At 41.1% G+C, this 20,964-nt stretch overlaps 1 protein-coding gene across 12 annotated transcripts in view; it reads right to left on the reverse strand.

Annotated features, from left to right (window-relative positions):
- TEAD1 (TEA domain transcription factor 1) overlaps positions 1 to 20,964 on the reverse strand; it is a 152,076-nt gene that overhangs the window by 27,185 nt on the left and 103,927 nt on the right. For 6 of the 12 annotated variants that reach the window (XM_030450957.1, XM_030450963.1, XM_030450965.1 and 3 more), the window contains exons 3-9: positions 19,321 to 19,385; positions 16,325 to 16,387; positions 8,405 to 8,416; positions 7,093 to 7,227; positions 6,856 to 6,902; positions 5,884 to 5,945; positions 3,815 to 3,939 (exon numbers count right to left, since the gene is read on the reverse strand). In XM_030450957.1, coding sequence (XP_030306817.1) covers positions 3,815 to 3,939; positions 5,884 to 5,945; positions 6,856 to 6,902; positions 7,093 to 7,227; positions 8,405 to 8,416; positions 16,325 to 16,387; positions 19,321 to 19,385 — 509 coding nt within the window. Of the gene's footprint in view, positions 1 to 3,814; positions 3,940 to 5,883; positions 5,946 to 6,855; positions 6,903 to 7,092; positions 7,228 to 8,404; positions 8,417 to 16,324; positions 16,388 to 16,475; positions 16,539 to 19,320; positions 19,386 to 20,964 lie in introns of all 12 variants that reach the window. The other 6 variants (XM_030450961.1, XM_030450960.1, XM_008504749.2 and 3 more) reach the window with 5 other exon arrangements.

Genomic DNA, 20,964 nt, shown 5'->3' on the forward strand with positions numbered 1-20,964 from the left:
GTAATTTTACCCATCCTTAACTGCAGTCAGTATTCCAAGATTTTGCAACTGTGCCATCTTACGTCTCTCAGACCATCTTCTGCCATGCAGAGTTACAGTCAGGGTTGTTATTGTTTCCTTTCTATCATTTTTTTCTTTTGTAAATGGAACAATTTTGTGGCTAGGCAATGGAAAAAAAGTCAACAGCCCTCCACAAGCGACAGGACCCTATGGAGCACATTTCTGACCTGCCAGAATGCCCACTCTAAATTAACATAACTGCCTGACATTGAGGGGCTTTTGTACTTTTGAACATCAATTGCCATTGGAAGAACCCCAGAAATGTTTAAGTCCCCACTCCTACAATGAATTCCCTGTAGGAGAACCTTTGTGTCCATGCACAGCCCCATCGAAGTTGCTGGGAGACAGAGAGACCTAAATTTCTAATTGCTGTACAGGAATATAGACTGCAAGGGGCATCCCAGGATCACTGAGTCCTGGCCCCAGGTGCTATGTCAAATAAGCCTTTTTCAGTAAACTTCCAGGTTACATTTAAGATGGATTTGGTCTACTTTCCCCCACTACTGTGAGGCTTTCAGTCCTGGTTTTGGGTTGGGAGGGAGGAAGAGTTATCTGATTTTTTAATTAAAGTGTCTGAAACCCATTTGGTCAAAATAATACTTGATGTAATTTTCTGTAAAAAGTCAGAAGTGTAATGAACATTTACCTGTCTTTTTGTGGAAGATGCTTGAGAACTCTTACATGACTCTCACCTAGCAGTGCATGCATATATTAATTTTTGAGGTCAGCAAAGGCACAAAGATGTACAGGAGATGCTGCAAAACCAGCACACGCCTACCTGATTCCATATGCATTTCGTGCAAAACATACATCTTGTCTGGCTTGCTGATTTTGTTATTTAAAAAGTAATAAACCCCCATCCTTTCTATGCTGCACAAATTGTATCTGCAATAAAATGTTGCACCAACATGAACGAAGATGTACAAAACCACAGGAAGAATTCATAATTTCTTCCATAGCACTAAATGAGGCTGGGATTGTCTCTCATCTCCAAAGAGGACTTTTGGTGCTTGTTGAGAAAGTCTGTGGGTTGGAAATGGGGAGAGCTGGCAGGAGGTAGGGCCCCCCAGAACCATCCCTGCAGCCAGGTGTGCACCGGCACCTCTGCCCAGAGTGTCCCCAGCAAGTGGCCTCTGTATTTGCCCAGGAACTGGTCAGCCTGCCTCGGGATGTTTTTTTTCTATGGCCTTATTTAAGATCCAAATAACTAAATTTGCCTGATATGATCTAAATAACACTTCCCCTTTTCCTCACTCCCCTTTCCTGGGCAGTGGCAGTGACATGCTGCCCACAGGGTCTCATCCTTTGGCTCCCCATAGTGCCTACCCAGCCGGTCCAGGCTGTCTCCACACAGCCCTCACACAGTGCTGCCTCCCTGTTCCTGCAGTGCAGGTGTCAAAAGTGATCTGAATTGGGACTACTGCATAACTTTCCTTCCTTTTGCAATGCTGTAGCACATAAGTAACTGGTTTGTTAAAAAATAAGTCTGGGCAGTTCCACACTCTTGCTTCTCTACTAAACCCCCTGCACAGATGCTCTGCATTTACAAGGTAGGTTTCTCAGCAGTATGCTCACAAGATGGGACAAACTCTGTTGGGTCTTGCTGCACCCTCAGGAATTCCAGTTAATATTAGTTTACTCCAAAAAAACCTTTACAGTATTTAGGAGGCCATCCTGGGTAACCATGTTTCTGTCCAGGCCCCCACTCTTCCTCTGCAATGCAGTGGATGTGTTGCATTCCCCAGAGCCTGCACCTGCCTGAAAAACGAGAGCCCCAACACGTCCCCAAGCCGCGGGCCCACACACCGTGCGTGAGCACAGGCGGCTCTGAGCCACGCACCACGGCTCAGCAGGGCCTGCGGCTCCTTCACTGCCAAAGCAGCAGCATCTCTTCACTCCTGGTCTGTCAGTCAAACTGCAGATTTATTCATGTCACTTGGCTAGTTTCAGGTTGCAGACGCCAGCCGTGTGGTGGGCAATCTTACCTGCTAAGAGCATGGGAGGTTTGAGGGATTCTTTTCTTAGAGGGAAGTAACACAAAAGTTACTTAGTTGCTGAACTTTCACATAAAAGCCACAGATACACAGAGGCTCTACCACGTAAGTCCATGGGTTTTGCAAATAGTTTTGAGTTGTATAAACTGTGGAAAAAGGATTATTAGTTGGTATACTGGCAAAACAGTAAATCAAAATACACTGAAATGTGAAATGAACACTCTTGCTCATAGAGCACAGTATTGCTGAGCATTACATAGCCACATCCTGTTTTCTTGATAACTTCGAGGCACACACATAACATCCTGGTGTGAAGCAATCTGGATATTGCAGAGCCTGTAAATCAGCAGGACATTACATGGGGTCAACAAGCCAAGGACTCCGAAAGCTGCATATTGATAACTTTCCCTGACAAGAAAACCTGGATGTTGTTGTTTCTGCGTCAGACATACAAACCATCATCTGCATGTACCAGGGGCTGAGGATGGAAAAGGCATTACAGCTGTGGATTAACCTGGAGAACACTAAAATGAAGCTCCAGCCCACCAGAGCCAGGAGTGTGGGAATCAGGGCTACAGGAAGGCAGAGGGATCCCAGGGAAACCATTCAGCATGTTAACAGCCAGGTAAGTGCTGGGATAACCATACCTGCTACCAAACATTTCCTCCTTCAGAGTTCATTCAACCTGGCAAAACATGACATTCAGCAAACCAATACACTGCCATATATTTAGTATATGAATAGCTGAGATATGGTGTATTTTCATTGGGGATGTTTCTCTGCCAGAAGCATTCCTCTGTTGTAAGGTTTCTAGGCTATGTTTCCAGTCTCCATTATGCAGGGTAAACACTCCCTGGATAACACCCCTGGCCAGAGCCCACAAATGCTACAGACTCCAGTGCTGAACCATAAAGAGCAAGTGATAGCTTTGCTTCTCTCCAAGCTACTGTGTTCTACCAGGAATCTGACCAAGGAAGGCCTGCTTTTATCACCCATTCGTAACAGTATTTGCTTTTCAGAAACTCTATCAGTAAAAATTCCCAGGTTTGTGCTGAAAGAAGCTCTTTGATGTATTTGTCATGCAGTAGAAACAGTGCTAGGTTAATAACAAATGCTCATGGTAAATATATGATGATTAATATCAAGGCTCAAGGCTAACTGGAGCTAATTGCAGCCAACTTCACAAACTACCCTTGCAGGTATAGTATGCAAACTGGAAACTGAAACAAAACCAAAACATTCCTAAAAATACAAAAATAAAAAACCCCAAACCTTGGATTAGACCCTAAGACACAAAGATCAAGGAAGACTGAATGGTTGGATATTTAGATAGGCAGCCTCAACTTAAAAAAAAAAAGAAAAAAAAAAGTGAGACAATCCCTGATACTCGGAGGCTGTCCCAAATGTCCAGTATTTAAAATAATATTCCTACTTTCTATGCCAGTCTCAAATTCTGTTCCTGTTAGGGAATGGATTAGGTTTTAACTACAAGTTTAAGTACAGAATCATTGCCAAAAACACAATGCTATTTGGTACAGCTTTTAAAGTAGGTCAGCAGTGAGACAGGCACCACAGTGAACCACACCTGCTTTCAGAGAGGCCTCTCACTTCTGGAAACAGAGAAAAAGAGAGCAAGAAAGGCAAATACAGTACTTGAGTGAAAGGAATATTGCACTGAGCAGTAGTGAAAGCAGAAACACCAGGTGTATTCCCTCAGGCTTAATCCTGGAAAGATTAGCGGGTATGAGGGCGACACTTACAGATTCGGGGTCCCTCTGCTGCTCAAGGAAAGCTGAAAACTCCACCAGCCTGAGCTTGGTCGTACCAATTGATCGGCCCTGCCATGCAGGGACTGAGGGAGCTGGAGCTGATGTAGGTTCAAATCCTAAAATAAAGGAAACACTCCCATGAAAAAGTTGGTAATTAATCAGGTTATATTTTCTGTATTAAATATAATCAGGAAAGATGCATGTATGCTTATATTAATTTTAGCAAATAATGAATTCAGAATTAGTTACAATTGGAAAAAATATGTAGACAAAGAGGTCTCAACCCAGAATGATAATAATGGTCTATATAAAAGATCTGTTTCTTTGTTTCCTTCATGCTGTAACTCACTGTAGATTTTTTGTTTAAATTATATACTAGATTTCAGAGATTTATAAAGTCTTCATGTAGACTTACAGCTGAACCTTCCTCAGAAACTGGCAAAAAGAATCACAGGAGGTGTTACTGCCTTGGGAGTCAAGAGCACTGGCCTCCATTTCTGTCTCTAATGTGCCATACGTTGCAAGTAAATCACCTCTCTTTTTGCCTATTTCTTCTGCCACTCTCAATTCCCCTCTCCTATTCAAAGTGTAAGGTTTTCAAGGCAGGGACTGTCCCTTACTCTGTACTTGCACATTGGGTCTTTGACTTCTTTTGGAGCTTTTAGGCAGCATAGTATTACAGATAATAATAAATAATTACTGTAGAGAGCTGAATCATACTCTACAAAGAAAAAGAAGGTTTTAAATTGATAATAAAGAGAGTACATGGTCTGGAGGGAGAAGGGGTGTTAACCACCATCTCTAATTCACCTCAAGAGAAAGAATAAATGCTATCTCTTGCTCCTCATTATGGAAAATTAGATGAGAAGGAAGTAAAACAGTAAAAGAAGGGAAAGTAAGCAGTTTGAAGGCAAAGCTGATCCTGGGAGAGACACAGGCACAGGGAAGGCAAGGGGGGAGGCACCAAAGGTTGGAAAACAAAGATAATCCTGAACTGTGTTGAGAACCAGGGAGAGGTCACAGGCAGTGTGTGTCCACATCCCATAATGGGAGTATGGTACCTGACTCCAACCCTAATATTTAGGCAGTGAAGGTGTGTGGCTTGTAGGAAACAAGAGAATTACAACCATGACCAGTTAGGCATAAGCAGGAACTCTAATGAAGGAAAACCTCAGGCATGGTTTTGACTGATTTAGAAATACATATAAACCTATTGTGAGAGAAAACAAGGAAGAATAAAAGAAGATAATTAAAAATGTCTGCCTTAGAAAATAGTGTTTTAAATTATGAATATCATGAAAAAGGAAATAAACTAGGGTGCAGATAAATAGCCTTAAATACCAGCAAGTTAAAAAAACAAAAAAACCCTGGGTAAAAGTCAGAAAATTTCAGTTCAAAGAGTCAGAAGCGTGGTGTCTTTTGGCAAGGGAGACAATGTTAGGTATCATCTGCAAAGAAATAATGAACTTTCCTGAAATTAGCCATGCAACCAACTTGGGAAAATGGGGTTAGGAAGTAGCCATGGAAGGTGTTAATCATTTTGAACACTGGAAGTCAGATTAAACATTAGGTAGTTATCAAAGTGGTACTAGGCAAAGCAGGACGTTCAGCAGGGAAAGGGTTCTTAACAACCAGATATAGAGATGTTTTATGGCTAAAATTATACGTGTTTCATTCATTTTTAAGCTTCAGTTTAAAATAAATTAAGGCATACTCTCATTACAGATGGAGGTGAGACTTAACCTATTAAAAAAGAAATATACATCCTATCACAAAGCATTTTCCTACAATATGGAATGCAGACTGGAGATCACACATCACAACTCCTTGCATGTATAAGTGCTTCCTACCTGAACTATAAAAAGAATACAAAAAAAACCCCAACAACAACAAAATCCCAAACCAAATTATTTTCCTTCATACATAACTGGCTAATAGGACTCTGGGACAGGTGCTTGGTTTGGATACAGAGAAACATTAGATCCACTCCAGGCATTAATATATCATATTCAGTACACAACCCAGGTCTTTTTAAAGGAGACTGTAAATGGAAGAATTACCTGAAATGGGAGCTGTGACTGATGGCTGTATAGGATAGGCTTGCTGAACGAATGGCTTTACACTGGAAGAAAGAGTAACACAAAAATCATACACCATGCCATCCACTGTGAATTCCATTAGACACATAGTATAAGGAACCAGATGATTAATGACCTTTTCCCACAAACGTGTATCTTCCTTGCATAGCACAGTTAACAGACAGACAGTAAAGAGGTAATAGAAAGAGAAAGGAGGATGTGAATTACACTCAACATCTTAAAAAACGAGGAGCTCATCTGTGCTCAGTCACCCAGCAGGAAACCTGACCCACCCATTGCAAGTGTCACAGCAGATGTGGATGGTGATTGCTTTGGCTCCCAATAAATTCAGAGGACAGAGAACGACAGGGGCACGAAGACTCACATGGACCTCAAGGGAATAAGGCCAGGAGAAGTTGAAAAATAAAGCTGGGAAACACTGCTCCAGAGATCACCAAAGGGCTGAAAACGTAACACGTGACTGAGAGGAAAGGCTTCCTTCTCTATATGGTGCTGTTGCTACTCTGGTGCTAACGGGCATTAACCTCCCTGACCACTAATGAGTCTCATGCAGTCATCTCTGGCTCTGCAGGAAAATATGTCCCCCTTCCCTCCAGTATTGCTCATATATTTAACAGAGGATAGGAATATTTGTGCTGGAAACTTAGAGGCAAAACCTTACCAGCTGCTTCCCTGGCACTACCATTGCATCTCACCAGGTAATGTGTGAAAAAGCTATGTGTCCATTAGGTATTCAGCTCCAGCTTTGAGGTCTGATACCCTTTACAAATTCTGAATCTGAGTTACCATCACTGTATAGGCTCTTCCTCCTTACTCAACAACTATCTTTTCCCCCTTTTTAGAAAAAATTTAAGTTCTTGCCTCATTGTATCCTATGGCAGCCAAGTCAGCCCCACACTGCATATAAAAGCATATATTAATTTTCAAACTTACTCTTGTGAGGATCCAGGCTGTCCCGTTTGAATCATGCCCGGCCAAAACTGAAAGAGGAAAAACAAATAAACAGACCCACAATTGTTTTCTTTGTTGAAAGATTTTGGATATTTCTGAACAAGCATGATTCCTTTTACAAACACAAGTGAAAGCATTAATCCATTCATTCAGCCTTAGTTTTCTACTGAATATTATTAGAGAATACAGGGATTTTTTGGGACTCAGCTAACAACTTACCCCAGGTGCCCCAGGAAATGTAGGACGGGGAATTCCTGGCAGGCCCAGCTTGTTGTGAATAGCAGTAGCTGAGACTATCTGAGCTGATGACATTGCTGCCATGTGCTGGAGTGCTTTGTCCTTTGCTGTCTGATCCTTTAATATGACAATTACACGGAGTCTTAAAACATTTGGCACAACAAATGATGTTAAATAGCTGCAGCTACAAGCATATAACTAAAAACTTAAAAAGCCACACAGAAAATGCAAAAATAGCAAACCATGCAGGAAAAAAAAAATATAGCACGGAGGCTAACACTCAAACTACCTCAAGGCAAAACCTCCTCTCAGACACGCATGGTAGACCTGAATCCTCACAGTCTGCTCTGCCAATGTGCAGGAGGCTCTGGAGAGCAAACTGCTGCCCATTCGTTTAAATGGGCAAATTCTCCTGATTTAAAATCAGGCTGGACTAAACATGGTCTACTTCTATGGCTCTGCCTGCAGGACAGGGAGCACTGAGATTTGAGCTCTATCATTTAGGTCTAAGAGAAGTTTGCCTTTCATATTACAGTGTAAAATGAGAACACAGAACTGTGACTGACTCGGAAATGACAGATTTTTCTTCATGCTTACAGCTTTAGAAACATTTTGGATTCTGTTTTAAGACATATATTTTAAAAGTTAGATGATAAAAACGTAAGTAACATTTTAAATTTCCAATTGTGGTATTTTGCTGATTTGCAGTGCTCCCAAACAAAACAATCAGCCATAAAATTTCTGCTGTTTTCAAGCATACAGGAACAAGCTTAAGAAAAGATGAGTTGTTATCGATTACTTGAATTAGAGCAGCGCTTGGAGTCCCAGTCACTGCCAATCACATATGATCACAGAATAGAAAAGGAAATTATTGCAACAATTAACTAAGTGGATATCTTAGCTCAAGTAAGATCAGTAAACAACATATTGTTACTATCTGGTAAAGTTGGGTTCTTCATCCAGAAGTACTGTATTAATAAGTGCTAATATTTAGGTATGTGACTTAGAATGAAGGAACACAAGCAGTATTAAGCAGGGGGGTTTTTTTCTGGTTTTATTTTACAAGCAAAGTAGCAAGCATGCTGGCAAGAGATGCATGCTTTTATATATGATATATGACTTTGCACATATGCTCTCTCTAAAGCTTGTCTATAGTACTACTATAGGTGAGCAGTTTCTTCCTTTGAATAGCTCCTTTAGAAACAGCACAGCCTGAAAGTACAGGAAAAGCTAGCCAAAAATTCTGCCAAGCACAGCTAAGGTACATAATACTTGGTTTAGTTAAAATACTTACCATGCTTGTTACCTGGATACAACAACAAACAGTTTATTAAAATGCTTGTGTAGAATAGTGGATTCTTAGCAAAATATGAACAAGTTGTAAGAGACAAAAGAGCAGTTTGCTCAACACTAAATAGCAGGTTTAAAACAAATGCATTATTTTCACCTAGAGACTGATTCATTAAAAGGAAAAAAGATAAAAAACTGACGATAAAACACTGCTGGAGGAAACGACCCCCGCCTCCCTGCGTGAAAGCTGCAGCCTCTGAATGAAGGGGATTGTTGCCGAGCTTGTTTCCCTGAGCTGTGCAAGGAGCCCCTGCGGGATGCAGCAGGTGGAGCAGCAGAGTCGCTGCTCCCGCAGCCTCTCCCGCACCCCGCAGCGCACCCACACCTGCGGGCTCACCTGCGCTGCCCCCCGCACAGCGGCGCTGGACGCTGCTTCCCCACCTGCCCAAGACTCAGAACCTCCTCCTGCATCTACAGAGCAGCTTCTGGAGGGGGACACGCTATCCACCAGTGAGTGAACGAAACGGGGACATTTCTCTAACTTGCAGCTTTCCTGTATAACCATGACCAATTCCCTGGGCAGAAGCTGAAGTCAGCTCCAGCTCTTTTGCCACTGGCCTCTTCCTGCCCCAGGACAGGACGGTGCACACAGAGGGTCTGCACACAGCATGTTTCACTGGCTGCCTTTGGAAGTCTGTAGATCACTGGGCTAAAAAATGCTTTTGTAGGTTAAGAGGTGTCAGTATCCCAAGATTCATGCATCTCTCCAGACAGCAAACCACTACTCTCCTGCACAATAAGAAGGAATCTCCATCATGAAACTGTGATGTCCTGAAGCAATATGGAGATGCCAGCTCCACCAAACTCATCACTAGACCAGGTTGCTCCAAGCCCCATGCAGCCTGGCCTGGAACACTTCCAGGGATGAGGCATCCACAATCTCCCTGGGGACCTTGTTCCAGTGTCTCACCACCCTCATAGAAAAGAAGTTTTTCCTAATGTCTAATCTAAAGCTACACTTTTGCAGTTTAAAACCATTACCCACTGATAGGACTATCAGTACATGCCCTTGCAAAAAGTCTCTGTCCAAGACTGTATCTGGGAGTTGGTAAGCCCAGGGCAATTTACATATCTATGAGATAGCTCATTTCACCTTGCTTTATCCATCTAAAGTCTCCAGTCTAAAGCAGATGGCTAACCTCCTGCACAGGAAGAAGCTACAATGTTTGTTTTCCTTACCAGCCATCAGACCAATTGGAGTGCATGAATTTCTGTAATGTTATCACTGTCCAAGGACTAGAATAGGAGCCTGGACACTCAACTCCCCAACAGCAACAGGTAGGGAAGGTAAATCCCACCATAACAGATGACCTACAGACAAATTTCTGAAAATTTACACTTCCTTTATGACCTTCTGTCACAGAAGGAGGAACATTTTGTTCTGTGGAGTCTTAACTCACCATCAACAGCAACTCTGATGATCTTGAAGAACAGCAATAAGGTTTTTTTGAGGGAGCAAACATCTTTTGTTTCATGACATAAGGGATATGCCTCCTTTCTTTCCACTTGCTGCTTTTTCACCCCAGAATGTTCTACATTTTGTGGCCATTAATTTCATCCTCTTTGACTTACTATGTTTTCAGGAGGACAGTATGAAAGCACAAATATAAAGGATAACAGTGCAGAAATACAGCCCATGCAACAGGCCTGCTCTTGAGGAATTTCAATGACTCCTACAAAGTTTCCCAATGGTGACAAATCTGCCAGCTCCACTGGTCATCATCTGACTCAGACCAACAAACATCAAAGGGAAGTTTCAGCTTTTGTAGACTTAGGAATACTTGTATAGTTGGAAGATGTAACTTTACAAACATAGAAGAAATCAAATTAAAAATCAAATATATAGGAGGTTCTGACTTCCTGTGGCAAAAAAGTGCCCTTAACTCCTGAAACCTTTTGGAGAGCTTCAAGTTGGTAGCCTATGCTTGTAAAATCAAGCAGACTTCATCATCTTCATAAACAAATGGGAAAACCACATTTTAAACCAGCTTATTTAAATTGGAATAATATCTTGTCTGCTGCTTAAAAACAAGTGTATGTTGATTTTTGCACACTGTAATGGAGAGCACTTATAACCAGGAGGGACAGAGTCCTTCTACCTATCACTGCAACATGGCCACTTCTGGGATGAAACTTGGTAACTGATTAATAACACACAATGCTATTACATCACAGTTTAGGCAGCAAGAGAAGTAATATATCCAATTAAAACGGCAGGGGTAATTTAAACAGGCAGATTACAGTAATTACCCAGGTTGGAATTTGGCCAGGACAAATGGGTTAACACCCCTACTCTACAGAGGAACGTTGTGGGATTTTTAATGACTGCAAATAGTTAAGACTTTGATTTTCTACCTTGTCCAAGGCAGAACGGGTTTTATTTTACTCTCACTTGTTCTGTTATGTAAAGATGGAATAAATCCTTTTGGGTCAATGAAGTTTACACTGATGCACATAAAATAAAAATTTGGCCCAGTGTGCTGGTCCCCTGCTGAGGTTCGGCAGAGACTTGGGGGTACAGTATCTGCCATGAAGTCATTAAATCCTGCTGGAGCTTAAGGTATTCCTTGGATGGGCCCCATGTGGCCCTGACCTGGCTTGACTGTACTTAATATGTGAGCTCTGATGGGATTGCTGCTGCCCAGGAATGACACTATAGTAAGTAACAGACTGCATTTTTAGACTACTGCCTTCCTCTCCCTTTATACAAGTCTTCTGTCCTGTGGTACATAATGATGTAATGAATGATACTGAGGTGGATTTAGAGTACAACCAGCGGAAATCTGGTCTAGTTCCACTAAACCCCTAAAATGTCATCACTGTAATGTAGACCAGGATCTGCCTCATGTTTTAGCTGACTGCTTCTGGCTGCAGTTGCAAGCACTTTAATTTTGGAAGCTGTAAGTGCTTGGAACCTTGTGCAAGGAGGCTATATAACTTTTAATGAATCAGGCCCTTGAGGTTTAATTTTCACCCTTTAGTTTTGGAGTGCAAAATACATACTTAAATTAGATAATAATAATTCCCCAGTATCATCCAATTATAAATCTTAATATCTATAAAAGCCCCATGTGAAACGAGTTCTACATGACAAGCACAAAAGGATTTGTGCTTGACTTTCTTTTAATCCAACATAAACAGAAGAATAATTCAATCAATCAGTTCAAATGAGTTCTACATCAAAAAATAAAACCTGTTATTCTAGAATGATAAATGAGGCTTTGAATAGCAAGTTATCTATGACTGGGAAAAAAATCTAAGACATCATGAGGAATAGTAAGCACAACAGAAAACAGTATTAATTCAAGAAACCCTAAAACCTGTACAAAAATTTAAAATACAAAACTTGTAAGAAAAAAAATATTACATAAGAAACAACAATTTGCTCACAAATGGATATTACAGTTACACTAATATAAAATAGATTTCGAATAAGCAATTTTGCAGATGTTATTTCTGCTCGGATGCTCTATTGATTCAAATAACCTTTGCAATAATTAGCTGTAACTCAAAAAAGATAAACAAATCATGAAAATATACAATTGTTCTGGACAAAAGATAGAGAGCACTTCAGTGTTTCTAGACCTGATCTCCAATTTGCTTATTATTAGAGAAGACAGGAGTAAATACAAAAGCTGGCTATTTCAGCCAGGCAATAGCTAATGCCAAGAAGAGAATGCGCATTCAAAGCTGTCCCAACTTGCTGCCTAATGAGTAGCAATTAATCCATCTTATTGTATTTCAAAATGTTGAAGACTCTATTCACATCAAAGGGAATTTTTCAAGGCTTTTATCATTGTTCATTTAAAAAGTATAGAGCTATCTTTAGCATTTTATAATTGATAACAATATTGTCTTTTTATCCCTCAGTACAGATTGTAGAATAATGGATTTTAAAACATGTAACACGTGTGAACTTTTGGCATTTTACTGTTTCTTTCTGTCTCTGTCTAATTAATCTTGCAGTATGAAAAACTATCTGAAATGGAAGTCTGAAACAGATATACATAATGCTGTATGTATATTCTCTGAAGACTTTTACTCTCTGTTTATGCACACCTTCCAAGCCACCTTTCTCCTGAGTGGACAGAGGTGACTTTGGCTCGCTGTCAGTGCAAAGGTGGGAAATGCTGCAGCTAAACACTATGGACTGTTCTATTTGACACAAAAATAAAACTTTAAAGCAGAAAAATTCTGTTTGCCTCCTCCAGTCTCTGTATGAGAGGAAATGCCATGAAAAGACGACACTTTTCAGATCTGTCTCCCAGGACAGCTTTATCTCAGCCTGTCATTTCATTTTCATGAGATGAAATCTGTTTAATTTAAGAAAGATTTTCATAATCTCAGAAAATTAAAATATCTAAAACAGGAGTATTTTCCTGATGTACAGTATTTCTGGAAGGGATGATGTGACATTCTTTCCTGGTGGTCTTGAAATGAAGTAATAGCATTTATGGGTGAAACTTTTCTTTTTTGCAGGCTAAGGATCTATCCATCCAGAGTGACTGTAGGCACTTATCATCAAAGGACAGAGACTAAGTAGAGTGCATGGCATTTGGGTGAGATTTCCATCTATTAGATAAGCTTCAGCAATACTTTATCCAACATCATGTGTGCAGATAGCTCTGAAATCCTTCTATCCATTTGGATCTGTGCAGAAGATAAACACAAGAAGACTTGCCCAAGTCCTTTCCTCTCTATGAACAGTATTCAGACCAAGGTGAAACAGAAAGGTCTCTTCATATAAAATAAACTCAGACAGTAATTAGAGAACAAGTAGGAACTGAGGTCAACAGGGCACCCCAAAAGATTTATAAGAATTGGCATTAAGAATAATACTGGTGTCAATGGATGAAGGACAAGAGCCTCTGTGCCATGCTGTTGACATCCTCAAGAGCCTGCCCATGATTATCTGAGCTAAAGCAACGCTGGCACACAGGATATGATCAGGTTGTCTGCAATACCCTGCATCATGCACATGTGGGATGTGCTCAGAGGGGATGCCTGGTGGCAAAGAGAAAGAAACATGGGAGGTGGAGATGGCCTTGGGTCAGAGGTGACTGAACTCATAGCTATGGACAGGCATTAAAGATTTCTGTGTTAGACCACAGAGTGCTTTCTTCTCATGCTGTAGGTAGAAAACTTGACATCAGGTGCACGTGTATTTTTTAATTAGTATCTACTCTCCTGGATGTCACCAGTCACAGGTTTTATAGAGTAATTGCAAGCGCCAGCTCATTTTTAAGATGGCAACATTGGTCTGGGTTGGAACCAGTGCTTGCCTTGTCTGTCTTCTTCTTGGTCACCCCTTCACCAGGAAACATGGGCAATGTCTGCTCCAGGAGAATGAGAGCTCATCATCTTCCTGAGGAGGTGGATGGGGCAGTCTGGGCTGATGCCAAAATGATCCCTGTTGAAACAGGCACTCTAAGATGTCAAAATGTATCGACCTGGTTATCCTTTGAATACTGCTTGAGGACATCACTGATATTAAAGGACACTGGACTATACAGATGGTTTTCACTGGCAGAAAAACCAAGGACGCTTTCACATAAGGCAGCTTCCTTAAGGCACTTTCTTGCATCAAAGTTTCATCTCTTCCATGTAGGGGGAAAAAGTCCTGTGAGAGCCCGTGGCTGTACCAGAGGGACCTTGTGAAAGGAGCAAAATGGCACCTCATTTGCTGAGACCAAGAACGGGGAGAAAAAGAGGAGGGAGATGAAGAGAGTCTGAGTCCTCTGCCCTTTCTGAGCACCCTTTGGACTCAGGTCCATGGAGGAATCACCAGGGCTCTGCCTGGGGGAGTTAAATCCTGGGGGCAGGATGAGTAAAGGCAGGAGGAACAGCTCTGGATTCACTGGGCAGCAAGACCTTCTGGGGAAGGACTGGAGCAGCTTTTGTCTTCAGTGATGCCTGGAGAGCAGCAAGGCCAGTGCCAGCAAACCTCTGTCACCAATAAGCAATCTGTCCACTTGGTAGCTAAAGAGAGTCAATGCAATTGCCCCTGCAGAATGCTGGAACCATGGAGGTGGGAGACTCTTCCTGAAGCAATCACTTCCTTGCACCAAAGTGGTGTCTCTTCTACTTCCTGCTGGGAAAGCTGTAATTCACTGACAGGTGGGAAGGGGCAGCAAGTTCTGAAGCCCTTACAAAATATTTTTTGTCTTTACAGATGTTTTCTTCTTCAGGCAACGCTTTTAAAGGAAAAATCCCTCTGGATCTCTATTTACTGCAAATGGCATACAGGCAGGAGGACTCAAATATTACTGAAGTCTAGGTAGCTCCTTTCTTCTTTGGAAAGCTTCAGTAAAAATCAGACAGCAGGTGCAGTACTTAAAAATACTTTTTGCTTTATAAGTGTCTATATTTTGAGCTATTTTGGGTATTCAGAAAGGGATATATTTTAGAACGGTAAATCCGTATTTTTGTTAGGCTCCTAGGCCTCTATTTTGGTATCTAAGTGGGCTTTGTAGCCCTGTGCTTTCACCAGTTCTGTAAAACTCCCTGAGAGCTGCTAATGCTGAGCATCTCTGAAAGTAAGGCCACCTATTTGTACACTTAATTTTAGGCATCAAGGATCGACAATTTAAGCTTAAAATGCTACATATCTCTGTATTATTGCACCCTCGGTTAAAAAGCAGTATGTTTAAGTTGTCTTAGTTGTTCTTTACGAAACCCAACTGCTCAGCCAGTGCAGCTAAAAAGCCAGCCACCAACAGCCATACAAGCTTGCCAGCATGCTGCCCACTGCGGACGAAAAACCCAGTGCTTCTGTCAAGGAAGCCTGTTACAAAGCCAGGCTGTTATTTATGCGCTGCAGTTCCAGGATTGTGGTAAGCATCCGCAGTGCTCACCGCTTAGTATTGTGAAATTACTTCCTGAAATATTTTGCTTTTCAACTAGAACAAAATAGTGATTTGTTCTCATCTGGGGGGGGAAAAAAATTGACAAAAAGAAAAAAGGAGGGAAGCAAAATATTTACAAGTTCCTTTGCTTTTTATTAAACAGAAAAAAATCAACAGCAAACCCCCCTCTTCCACTTTAAAGTAATGCAAAAAACAAAAAAGGTCCCAAGATCTCCACTGGAAAACTTGAAAAAGCAAGCAATCCAAGAAATACCTATTAAGCATTTCCAAGCATTTCTTTTTAGTCTTGGACTATGTTTTATGGAAAGCAGGGAAAACAGGGGCATGTATACTTCATCATGTCAGATTAAGCAGACATACTTAGTATTTCCTCAACAGGCCTTGGACTGAGGCTCTCTAAAAGATTAGATGGCAATATTTTACTTAAAAAAATAAAATTTCAGGGAATCTTGTAAGTAATACGTAACTTGAGGTGATACTAGATTGTACTCTAGAACCACCTTATGGTTTGAGCAACTATGATAAACCGTGCTCTCTGGCACTTGGAATAAACAAATTTTTTTTAAGCATTTTTGATAACATTTCAAAAGCACAGACAAAAAGCATTTGGGAATGGAAAACAATTACCCCAATTACCCCTCTGGAAAAAGCAAAAAAGTATCTATACAACTCCATAAAATCCCTGTGTATTTAAACACAATCCTAGCACTCAACTGTTAAAAAAAACAGTAAAATAGACTAACAGGTTAAAAATCAGGTTTAGGTGCTGAGCTGTTACAAAGAGTAGTTCACTCTGCATTTGGACAGTGTTAAAACAACGTTTTTAATGTGGATGCTAGTGCAGAAACTGGAGATTAAACACAAAGAGACACAGACAGCTATCACATGCAGGAAAACGAGGTTACAGGCACGGCAGCACCAGGCGCTCGCCCATCACCGCGGGGAGGAGGAAGGGACAGGCATAGCAACCACAAGCCCAAAAGCAGAAAAGCGCATACCTTCAGCTTGGAATGAAAATCACGAGATTTCCTTCTGGCAAGAACCTGAATGTGACTAGACACCTGCAGGGTAGGGGAAGGGAGGAAACAAAGGAAAAGCCTGTAACCATGGAGATGAAAAGCCCCCTACAACTGGGCAAGCCAAACGTACCTTAATGGCGGCTTGAATTTCTCGAACTTTCTTTCTTGCTAAGACCTGTATGTGACTAGACACCTACATTGTTCAGGTTTATAGGGAAAAAAAAACAACAAACAAAAGAAAAACAAAAAGCAAATCAAATTTAAAATGTCTATTTGTTCTTTAAAAAAAAACCCACCAACTTTTCTGAGGGGAGGAAGTTATTTGCACCTTCAGTAAGCTCTGCTGTTAAAGATACCACATTCCCAGCCAGATACCAAGCTCTTAGCACCAAGGCTTAACAATACAGGTCATCACTGCAGTGATTTGATTAAGGGAAAAAAAGAAAAAAAGAAAAAAAGAAAAAAGAGTGTAACCCACCAGACTGTGCATTCAGCTACAAGATAGAAGACAGGGTTCACAATTGGATGCAGCCCACATGCTTTGGTACTGATCCCATCCACAGTCAGGCCCTGCACTCTTGCACAGGGTGCTAAAGGATTTCTGCCCCATCTGCCAGGGATGCAGATGCCCACTCTGACCATTTGCCACTAGGCTTGAGGCATAACTTGGCACCAAGAAGTTTTATCCATTATTTATTGTGTTCTGCATCTCCAATGAGGAGCCTTAGTTTGTGTTTTGACCCCACTGCAAGGCTTTACATTCTGGCACAAACAATAAAATGCTGGCACAACATAGGTTGCTGAGCCTGTGCTGGCTCCCTTGGCAATGTCAGCATCAAGTCTGCCCACAAAACAGTCATGTAAATGGAGACCAGTAACTTGACATCACCTTGATTGATACCCAGGTTTGGCCCATCAGTACATTTTGGTAAGAAATTTTTGTAAACCCAGTTCTGCACCAGACCACTTACTGGGTAGAAGTGCAGTGACCTTGTGCAGTGAAGGGTCTGGGTCCAGATTCATAGTCCTGTTTACTCAGACATGTACTGAAATCCATGCTATTGATGATGAGGATCTAATGATGCTGCCTGGCATCACTCATCAGTGCTCAGCATCCTACAGCCCTCTATGTGAGGGTTTGAAACCTGTAGCCATGGTAAAAACCTCCAAAGAGAAATCTCTTATTCTTGTTTGACCCACCACGTTCCATATCAGGTGTTGTACCTCTTTTTATAAATTATTTAAAACCCCTCTGGGAAATAACAAAGCAAAATAAAAGGAGAAACAAAGCTTGATTTCCTCCCCCTGGAAGATTATTCCATGGCAAAAGAACCGAAAACCTTTTATTTTTAGTAGGGGAGCAAACAGTAATGCATAAATGAGCACAGTTGCTGAAGGCTACCTTCAGAGACTTCTTCAGGAAACAGCTCAGGAACCAGTGTGCAGTAATTCAATTATATTATTGCTTACTAAGCAATTCTGTAGTCAAACACATCAACTGAATTTTCACACATTCATTTTTTTTGCTTTCAGTGGGGTATTAGTGGTCTTAAGGGTCACAGAAGAAGCACAGTCATAATGTTTAACTGATCAATTGAAACTCAGAAGTAATGACAGTCAAACTTTTATAAAACAATCAATCTAAAATGATTTATGAATTGCTACAGAGGGGTGTAATGAAGCAGAGCATCAACATATGCAAGCCATCACAGCCCTCTTGGTTTAACCACAGCTTTACCAGTACATGCTGGCCAAGGATCTAGCCCCAAGGTCTGCATTTTGACTCCTGAAGCCATTTTAAAATCCCAGTGTAATCCCAAATCTTGGAGCTTACACGGGCATAACAGCAGTGCTTCCCTCTCCTTAACAGTCACTGTTACTTGTGACTTTGCTTTTTGTTGCAGATTCTTTTGCCAATCTTTTGTTTATCCCTTCTCCATGCACTACAGTTTCTCTCCATCCTCATGCGTTTTTTCATCCCTTGTATGTTTCGGGTTTTTTTCCTAGACACCACCCAGGGCAAAATATCACACATTTCAAAGTGCTTTAAATCCAAGTTCTGGCAGCAGGCCATCTTTGTGTGTGCCGACTCATGGTCACCTTTTCCTGCCCTACAAAACATGCATAGCATGCAAGTGTACGAGCTTCTGCCTTCCCCTTCATCATGCACGTGGATGGGGAGAAGGGGATTCTTGCACTTGACGTTAGAGAAAGCAAGGGGACTCTGCAGTCTGCAAAGCATTCTGAAACAGCGCAAGGGTTTAGTAACCACTGCATAAACTACATTGAGCATGTGCCTTCTGTGAAGCTGCTGATCATTGTAGATAATATAAATTAAAAGATTTAGTCATATGAGGTAAGTTAATGGTAATGTGATAATAATCTGGAAAAGACTTAAGGCTGGCTAGAGGTTTATTCTGACTCTTTGATGAATGAAATATTACCACGGTCACAGACCAGGAGTCTGAAGACTCTTAGGGAAAATTTATTATTTTTCATCCTGTAGTAAGTACTACTGAGGACCCGAGAGCATGATTATAATCAGTCCTGCTGGACAGTTTTCATTTATTTACCTCTCGTATCCAAGGATCATAACCTTTATTATATAGGCAAATTGACTGGACTTTTAGAAGTTCTATTATTCACCTCTTCAAAATAATAATAATGTTCTGTAATTGTTCTTACAGAGAAATAAGGCACAATGCTTTATGCTTCTGCTTCAACTTTCAAATTTTTTTCCCAATGTGTATATATAGCTCAATATGAAATGCATCCTCAGACCACCACTGAAATGATGAACAGTATAAAAAGAAAAAAAAAGTTTTAAAAAATATTTTCTAAACAGCATGTATTTAGTCTGAACAGTGAATTCAATTCATCATCTCAACAGAGCTGAAGCACAGACAGCCACTGCAGCCAAAAATGCCATTTTTGTCATTCACTGACATGCATACTTCCCCACTGGCTTATTTTACCTGCTTCCTGGTCCGTGTCTTCCCTGTTCTAAGTTTGATGTATCTGGCTATCAGTTCATTCCTACCTGAAACAAAGAAAATTTCATGATAAGGGACAAGCAGCATCACATCCATAAACACCATAAAAATACATTTAAACATATGACCACCATGCATACAAGGTTTATGTTTTCTTACACCTATTTCACTATTCTTTAATAAACTAATTTTAAGTATTACTCATTGTTCATGAGTATTTCTCTTCCCTCCCCTTAACAGTCATTGTATGTGCCACACAAGTTATATAGAGGGCTATGTGTTCAGCATTCTCCCACTGAAGTCCTCACTGCTGTTTGCAGGCAGAGGCATCTCCTTGGTCAGCGGTGATGCCCAGGATGGTCTCCCAAAGGAGAACTCCCCATACTGGGGGCTAACAAAAGGTCTGGGCTCCTCTGGTTTTGCTTCCAATTGTGCTGGGTGATGTTTGTCCCCCTACCTCCCCTCGGACCCCAGCTGGGAGGGGCAGCTCTCTCTTGGGAAGGTCACCGTGTCACCTGAGCCAAAGCGTCAATCACCCCGACGTTACAGTTATGCATCAGCTTTTCTCCAAGTTTTAATTCTGTGAGTAGGACAGGAAAATCTATCCTTCCTGACAGGAAACACTCTGTCCCCTCCACTGATGGAAATCACTGTCCCAGTTCAGCAGGTTATCAATCAAACCTTTAACTCTATGCACAAGAGTGGTCACCCTGTGGTGCCAAAGTTCCTGCTGCAGTGGGGCTAATCAACGTACTGGTTTGTTATTCAGAGCTCTGTTTCTCTTGGAAATGCATAGTATTTCCAGGTTTCTAAAATGACTCTTCTTCAGTCACACATTATGCTACCTAAAACAAACTAACATTTTCTTTCCATAAAATTTTCTTCCTAAATATTGCTGACACGGAAGATAACACTGTTTTATGTGGTGCCTGTTTATTTTCACAGCGTATTATGTTACTTCTCCATGAGTTGTAATAACTTAAATATACTTTTTCAACAAGTCCTACATTTGGGAATTTTATTTGCATTCAGGAGAGGTGATAAGTAGCCCATGTGAAGAAAATGAGAAAACGGTTTTACTGTAAGATGAAAATGAGGTTAAGAAAATAGCTTGTCACCCACCAAGTTATTTTGAAGTGGCAGAGTACATAGTTTGAGAGTGCAGAGCCATTGTTTTAGCCAGGGAGTCCAGATCATTCAGTTTGATGTTGTGAGTCAGAGATGGGGAAGTTTTGAAGTAGGCTGCCTATGTCTGAAGTGTTTTGTAGACTGGAAGATTGCACACAGTTAGTCAAACTAGACTTTACTTTTTTCTTCTGCCTCCCCCTCTGAGCTTTATTTTACACACTCGGTATCAGATGCATCAAGGTTCCTGTCTCTTCCATGGTTTGTTTGTTAAATGTATTCTAGAATATGAAATATCAACATCCTTCAGAGCAGAGCTGTGTTTTCTCTGATTCACTTTTTGTTTTGATCTCGATTGCATGCCAAGCTTACCACAAGATGTAATGGCAACATGAGGTTTGTAAGTCTTCAACAGGTCTCTTCAGGACAAACTTCAAGAGGTAAATTTTGCATGAGCAAACAGTTACACAAACAAGCAACATTTCTGCACACAAATGAGGG

The sequence above is a fragment of the Calypte anna genome, chromosome 5 (assembly GCF_003957555.1).
Source record: "Calypte anna isolate BGI_N300 chromosome 5, bCalAnn1_v1.p, whole genome shotgun sequence".
Lineage (NCBI taxonomy): Eukaryota > Metazoa > Chordata > Aves > Apodiformes > Trochilidae > Calypte > Calypte anna.